The sequence below is a fragment of the Paroedura picta genome, chromosome 5 (genome assembly GCF_049243985.1).
Source record: "Paroedura picta isolate Pp20150507F chromosome 5, Ppicta_v3.0, whole genome shotgun sequence".
Classification (NCBI taxonomy): domain Eukaryota; kingdom Metazoa; phylum Chordata; class Lepidosauria; order Squamata; family Gekkonidae; genus Paroedura; species Paroedura picta.
This window is the reverse complement of record NC_135373.1, coordinates 87,348,278-87,354,879: the sequence shown is the minus strand read 5'-3', so window position 1 is coordinate 87,354,879 and position 6,602 is coordinate 87,348,278. Positions and strand designations below refer to the sequence as shown.

Below are 6,602 nucleotides of genomic sequence, written 5' to 3'. Positions count from 1 at the left end.
CCACTGTGTGATACAGTACTGGACCAGATGACCCACTGGCCTGATCCAGCACTGCTTCTCTTATGTCCTTATATGCTGCTTTACCCCACATATTAACCAGACCCAAAACTGCTTAGCTTGAAAGAACTATATAAAAATAACTAAGCAACATGTTGGGTCAGAAAGGTTCAAGAAGTCTCATCAAAATGCTAGAGATTTCAGACATTTAACTACTTGAAAAGCAGAAAATGAATCTGGCAAGAACTAGAACATTCAGCCTGTTTGTCTTCATTCTGGAGCCAGTGCAACTGGGAGAGCACAGTTCAAATATGTGCTCTTCACCTCATTCCTGTAAGGATCCAGGTGACTGCATTCTAGACCAGCTGAAGTTTCCAGATCAGATACAAGGGTAGTCCTTCATAGAGCGGGTTGCAGTAGTCTAATAGATCAATTCATTTTTGGTACAATTGTGTGCTTGTGATGCATTTAATTTTTTCTACCAACATGAACTGACATTAAAAATCTTGACAGAGGAATCTGTGTTCTTAGCCTTTCCAGAGTCACAAAGCTGGATTAAAAACATTTTCCCCTTGCATTGCATTTCATTCCCTTCTCCCCATCTTCAATAGCACATTGTTTGTAGGCATGTAACCCAGTCTTGTACGTTTTCTTTAAATTTTTAAAAATGTGTTTTGGACTGGGACTTCCTTCAAAAAAGCATTAGTAGGTATTCAACATGAACAGTGTTCAGAATATGTAATTCAGATGGTTCATACAATAGGTTACTTCTGTTATTCTGGAAGGTCTGGTACCTTAGAACCTTCTCCACTATACCCCCCCCCCCAAGAAATCTATAATCAAAGCACACAAAATCTGCTCAAGATCTTTCCCCAGATAAGTTAAACTGACCTCAATCAGATCTTGGGGGATTTCTCAATCCTGGCACTGGCCTGGTAGAATGCTCACCCGAGATCAGGGCCTTGCAAGAGTTCCACTAGGCCTATAATTGAGACCTACAAATACCAATATCATTGATAAACTGTCCTCCCTACATGAACAAATGATGAACATCTGTACATCATCCAGTATTTTAATACTGCCCCCTCCTTCTACTGGAAAGAAGGTAATGAGCTCCCAATTTTTAATGTAGGTTGAATTGTCACTCTGAATCACACTAATTTTGCTCCTCCAGTAGTTTACTTGCATATTTATGACATGGAAGGAGGCACCACAAATAATCCTCATTGTCTTATACTTTGTGGTCTGCCAATGTTTAGTGTATACTTTCTTATTCATATTGTTCTCGAATACTATAATCCCTTCAAAAATATTTTAATGGCTTGATATCTGATGCTTTGGGGACCCTATTTGAGTGGAAAGGCAGCACATAAATATTTTTAATTGTGCATTGCTTGTCTTATGCTGCCTGATGGCAGTTTTATCCTGTAATCCACCTTAAATTTCAATGAAAGAGGCCACAAATAATGTAAACAAAATGTAATGGTCCCCAATTGTAATAATGAGGCCTGATTCTAGTGTTGTTGGGACTTCCATCCAATTATCTGGCCACTCAAGTATCAGAAATGATGACAGACAGCAACCACCAGGGTTCTGCTTCCATTGTGAGCCTTTTAAGGAACATAGGCTCATTCATTTCTGTATAAACTGAGGTCAGCTGGAATTTAAATCTTAATGAAAAAAGATGCCTCATTCACAATAGCGGTGTAATCTAAAACCTTGACTGGCTGTCTAACATTATCCTTTCAACCCAAGCTGGCAAAGCAAGTAAAACTACTGAGTTTAGAACCAACACATGCTAAAAGTTCAATTTTCTCTGTTTATTTAAGAATTCAAATGCATTGTTTTCTTTTAGCGGTAAGACTTCTGGTAGCGTGCACGAGCACCAGGTCCACCAAACTTCTTGGATTCACAACGACGAGGATCAGCAACCAACAGGGTCCGATCATACTGGATGAGGATGTCCTTTATCTCCTTCTTGGAAGCTTCATCAACATCTGAGGGAGGAAAAAAGGTGTCTTAAAATATGTTTACTGCTGTTAGGAGAGGACAACACAACACAGATAATTAGAGTACTTGTCAGCTGTATGTGGAGTCAAATCTTAAATTATGCATCTGAAATAAAGTCACAAACAAAATATAATGAGTTTACTCACATTTCTGGTAATAGGCCACCAATGCTTTGGAAATAGATTGCCGAATTGCTGCAGAGGAAAGAAACAAAATTAGTATCACATTGAAACAAAAAGCTACTCTTTAGAGATTTATTTTGTGATTATATATGCATACACAGTGAACAGTATATATTTGTAGCTATCTAAAGACAATATCTATTTATACTCATTTATAACCTAATGCAGCCAATAATCTAGAAACCTTACAAATGAGTACTAACATATGTATAATCTCTCAAATTTGTAAATGACAATAAAAGTACTGCAAACATCTGAAACACTGTTAATCTTGTACATTAATTCCCCTCATCTAGAACAACCCTGAATTTATTTTAGTTATTTATTAGGTTTATTATTATTAGTCACATGCAAAGCCATACCATATATCTGTGCTACATGACCACCACCCTTCACACGGACTCGGATGTCAACTCCTGCAAAGCGTTCCTTTCCCAAAAGGAGCACTGGTTCAAGCAGCTAATATTAGAGAAAATAAAGTTATGAACTACAGAAACAGAGGAACTCAGCAATTACTACAGGATTACTAAACTACTATAGAATACTAACAAAGTTTCTGTTTTCCAAAGTGACAGTTTATGAATTTTAAAAAAATCAAAACCTGTGCATCCTGTAAGGAACACACTCAAATTACACAATTATAATACTTCTTTCATTAAATATTTAAATATCACTGTATTTTCACCTTGCAGTCGTTTTAGAACTACTTGGTAGCCGAATACAAGTTACCTTTCCAGATGCTGCAAAGCAAATACAGGTTTGCACTTAAAAGGCATGAGAGGCTAAGACTATGCTTCCCTTTGCCTTCAAAGATTTTGCCACAATGGTTTTAACAAGACAATGAGCAAGTGCTATAACAATGGTTCTCAACCTTCCTAATTGTCTTTTCCCCAGGGTTTCTCAGTTCAGTTCTGCCTCTTGTCCCACTATGCCGATCTCAGTCTTTTCTACTGCTCCAGACAGACACCTGCAGGAGTGGCAACAGTGACAGCATCCCCACCCCGGGCAAGCTGTTCACCCTGCTGCGACCCCTGTGAAAGGGTCATTCGATCCCCAAAGGGGTCCTAACCCCCAGGTTGAGAGCCACTATGCAAAAAGGACAAGCCTGTTCCAGTAACACTTAGGAAGTAGACATAGGTGCAATTAACAGACATGCTTCCTTCATCCAGTCCCCCCCAAAATTCTAACACTTAATACACTGGTTCAACTTCTAATTACTAATTGTTTGGTTTAGCCCCATAACCAATGCTCAAATGATGAAAAATGGCCCATACTGATAGAACGAGCTTATTTGATGCTGTTAAAAAATAACAACTTACTTTGTACTGAAGAGTTCTGGGCTCTATCATTTCCAGAGGCCTTCCATTTACCTTAATGAGGCCATTTCCTCTTTTGCAGTGAGCAACTGCAGTAGCAGTTTTCTACAGTGAAACATAAAAAATAAAAGTCTGTAATATTCTATGCATTTAAACAATATTAGCTATATTTATAAGACTCAAGAATACAATTATAAAACATTTCCTCATATAGAACTATTTGTGGAAGTTGGGAACTTAGTTTTATTGGTATCAAAATGATTTTTACTGCAGCCAGACACAATTTCAATGAAGCCTACATTAAAACAAGCTACTGAGTCCTATTTTTACCACAGAATGAGGTAAATAATTCACAAGCAACCTCAACCCCAAATCCACCCTTGGGTCAGGGAGCAAACAAAAAATGAAAAATTCTTTCCTGACCACAATGTCCAGAATAGGACAGCAAAGAAGAAATAAGCCAGAGTGCACCTACTAGATCAACTACATCCTGGCCTTCTCCCAAGAACCTCTGAACATGATTGATGTTTCACTACCTGTTTTAGCCTCATAAAAGCATTAAGGAGCATTGATCTGACCAACCTAAGTTTTCCCAGTGGGCGGTTCTTGTCTTGGTGGGGGATCCACACGGTCCCTAGTTCTGTCCCAGAACCAAATTGGTTCAGAGGGGGCTCCTGTGTAGTTACAAGAGTTAAGGCTAGGATGCAGGGGACATTTAGGCTCAAATCCCAGACAACATGAGGTATCTCCCCAAGGCCAGTACTAATCATAGTAGACCAGTAGAGCCTTTATGACCAACAAAGATTTATTCAAGGTGTGAGCTTTCAAGTGCAAGCACTCCTTCTCATACTATGTAGTTCATGGTTTGAGGAAGAGTGCTTACACTCGAAAGTTCACACCTCAAACAAATCTTTGTTGGTCTTAAAGGTGCTATTGGACTCTATTTCTGTTGTGCTACTTCAGACCAACACGGCTACCCATTTGAATCTAGACCAGTAAACTTACTATAAGTCCGCGTGCTTATTAGCTCTACCAGGAGCAATGAAAAAGCAGCACGTGTGATGGGGAGGGGGGCTAATTGGCCGCTAATTTAAAGGGGGGGGAGTCCTGGCGCTTGCGAGTGGAGGCCTTCCCCAGCAGAGTCCCACTGCCACAACAGCGACCCAGGGCCGCAGCGAAGGCCGCAGGGTTCAGGAGGAAATGGGCTAGGCCTGTTCGCGGAGACACGCGCGGCTCACCTTCCTTCCGAAAACCTGCACGCTCTGGAGGGGTCCCTTGGCCGGCATGTTGCCTATGAGGGAGAGAGAGAGAAAGAGAGACGGCAGAATGAGCGGGTGGCCAGGAGAAGGGATGGATGGGGGATGGGGGGGGGGCGGGCGGAAGGGAAAGGGCCGCAGCCGCGCGGAGACGCGCCTACCGTGAGCAAGCGCGGCAGCGAAAGGAAGCACAGGGTTTCAAGGCCGCGTTCCCAGGGACAGGCTCGGCCGCAGAGCTTGACGTCATTTCCGCTAGCGCGGCGCGACATACTTTACGGTAGAAATACGGGGGGCGGGGCGGGGCGTCTTCTCGTTTTCGCTGTTGGTCGCGGCTCCCTGAAATAAAATGGCATGTTCGTGTCTGCGGGGCGGCAGGGCGTAAGGAGGGGTGCAAAACGCGTCCTCGCCTTCCGAGCAGCGAAGCCCTGCACGCCGCTCCCTACGTGACGCCAGCGCTGTGCGGTGATCATTTCTCTGCGCCCAGGGGCAGGGAGCGCGCAGTCGGGAGCGTCCCTGCTCGTCACTCAAGGCATGGGAACGTGGCATACGCTCTTTCCTCTCTGGGGGAAAGGAGACCCGCCAGGTCTCACGAAGGGGCTGTCGTGCGCGCACAAGGACACAAGAGTTGCTGGATCAAAGATGAATTTCCAGGTGTCCGTGGACTACAATTACCATGAGCCCCTGCTGGCTGGGACTCATGATGATTGTAGTCCACCAACATGTGAGCTACAGTTTTGGCCACCCCAGCTCTAGATCTGTTATCGGCTTTTCTATCATAGAGTGATAGCATTGTCATTATTTAAAGCCCTAACAGTATCCATATTTATTCTAAAGTAACTTTCATTGATTTGCAATGGGGAGTTGTTGCTGATCCTGTTTATAAGTAAATAGCACCACATATTTCAACTAGAAAGTATACAACACCAATCAGTTAACTGGTTATTTTCTCCAAAATCACCACCTTCAGTTATATGAAATTGTCAGTTTCCTGTATTTGTCTCTATTCACTCTCCACAATAACAGGAGTTATGATGACTTACTCTTTTTATGGGTTAAACTTCTATTGTTTCTCTTCTATATATATGCCAATAAAGGTATTGAATTTGAACTAGAAAATATATAGAAAAATGGCAACCTCTTCGAGGAGCTTCTAAATTGGAGCAATTTTTCTGAGGCAAGAATAAGGTTAGGGAAAAAATACAACTAAGGTGTAAGGTAACATGACAGATGTACACTTATGCATGGCATGAAGATGGTGGTTACAGAGATCTTTTATTTTTCTTTCAAAATGCTAGAATTCATAGCAATAGGCCTCACTTAATGGACAGGATGGACACAAAGAAATACTACAAATAATTATGTGGGACTTCATAGGATGTAGTGGTAGCAACAAACAGATTATTTTAAACTAGTAATCAAGCCCGCTGCAGGGGAATGCAGCGGGCGCTAGGTCCTACCTAAGTCGGCGGCGGCGGCGGTGGGCTGGTCGGCGGCTGCGAGCTTGTTTGGTTTGCGTCAGCCCGCCAGGCAGGGAACCCCCGGCAGCCGCGCTTCGCGTGACTGCGGGGGGCTCCCTGGGTCGGCGCCCTGATGCGGCGAGAGGCGCTTTGCGCCTCTCGCGGCATCAGGCCGGGAGGAACTGCGAGCCGCGCTGCGCGCGGCTCACAGTTCCTGGAGCTGGGAATCGGAGGGACCAATCGGCAGGCGCTTTGCGCCTGCCAATTGGTCCCTCCGATTGTCTGTCGTGAGGAAGGGTCCAATCCGGACCCTTCCTCATCACGGACTAATCCCACCTCTACCCCTCTTAGTAGCGAATTATATAGTCCGTGGCGCCCGTGGCG

The 6,602-nt window shown here is 43.5% G+C and overlaps 1 protein-coding gene across 1 annotated transcript; it reads right to left on the bottom strand.

Annotated features, from left to right (window-relative positions):
* Nucleotides 1–1,796: 1,796 nt before the first annotated feature.
* Nucleotides 1,797–5,065, bottom strand: RPS16 (ribosomal protein S16). The gene is made up of 6 exons (XM_077338902.1): nucleotides 4,923–5,065; nucleotides 4,744–4,796; nucleotides 3,509–3,610; nucleotides 2,552–2,648; nucleotides 2,154–2,201; nucleotides 1,797–1,994 (listed from the first exon to the last, which is right to left on the bottom strand). Exons 2-6 carry the CDS (start codon nucleotides 4,789–4,791, stop codon nucleotides 1,849–1,851), a joined length of 441 nt encoding a protein of 146 aa, XP_077195017.1. The 5' UTR covers nucleotides 4,792–4,796; nucleotides 4,923–5,065; the 3' UTR covers nucleotides 1,797–1,848.
* Between the last annotated feature and the right edge of the window lie 1,537 nt (nucleotides 5,066–6,602).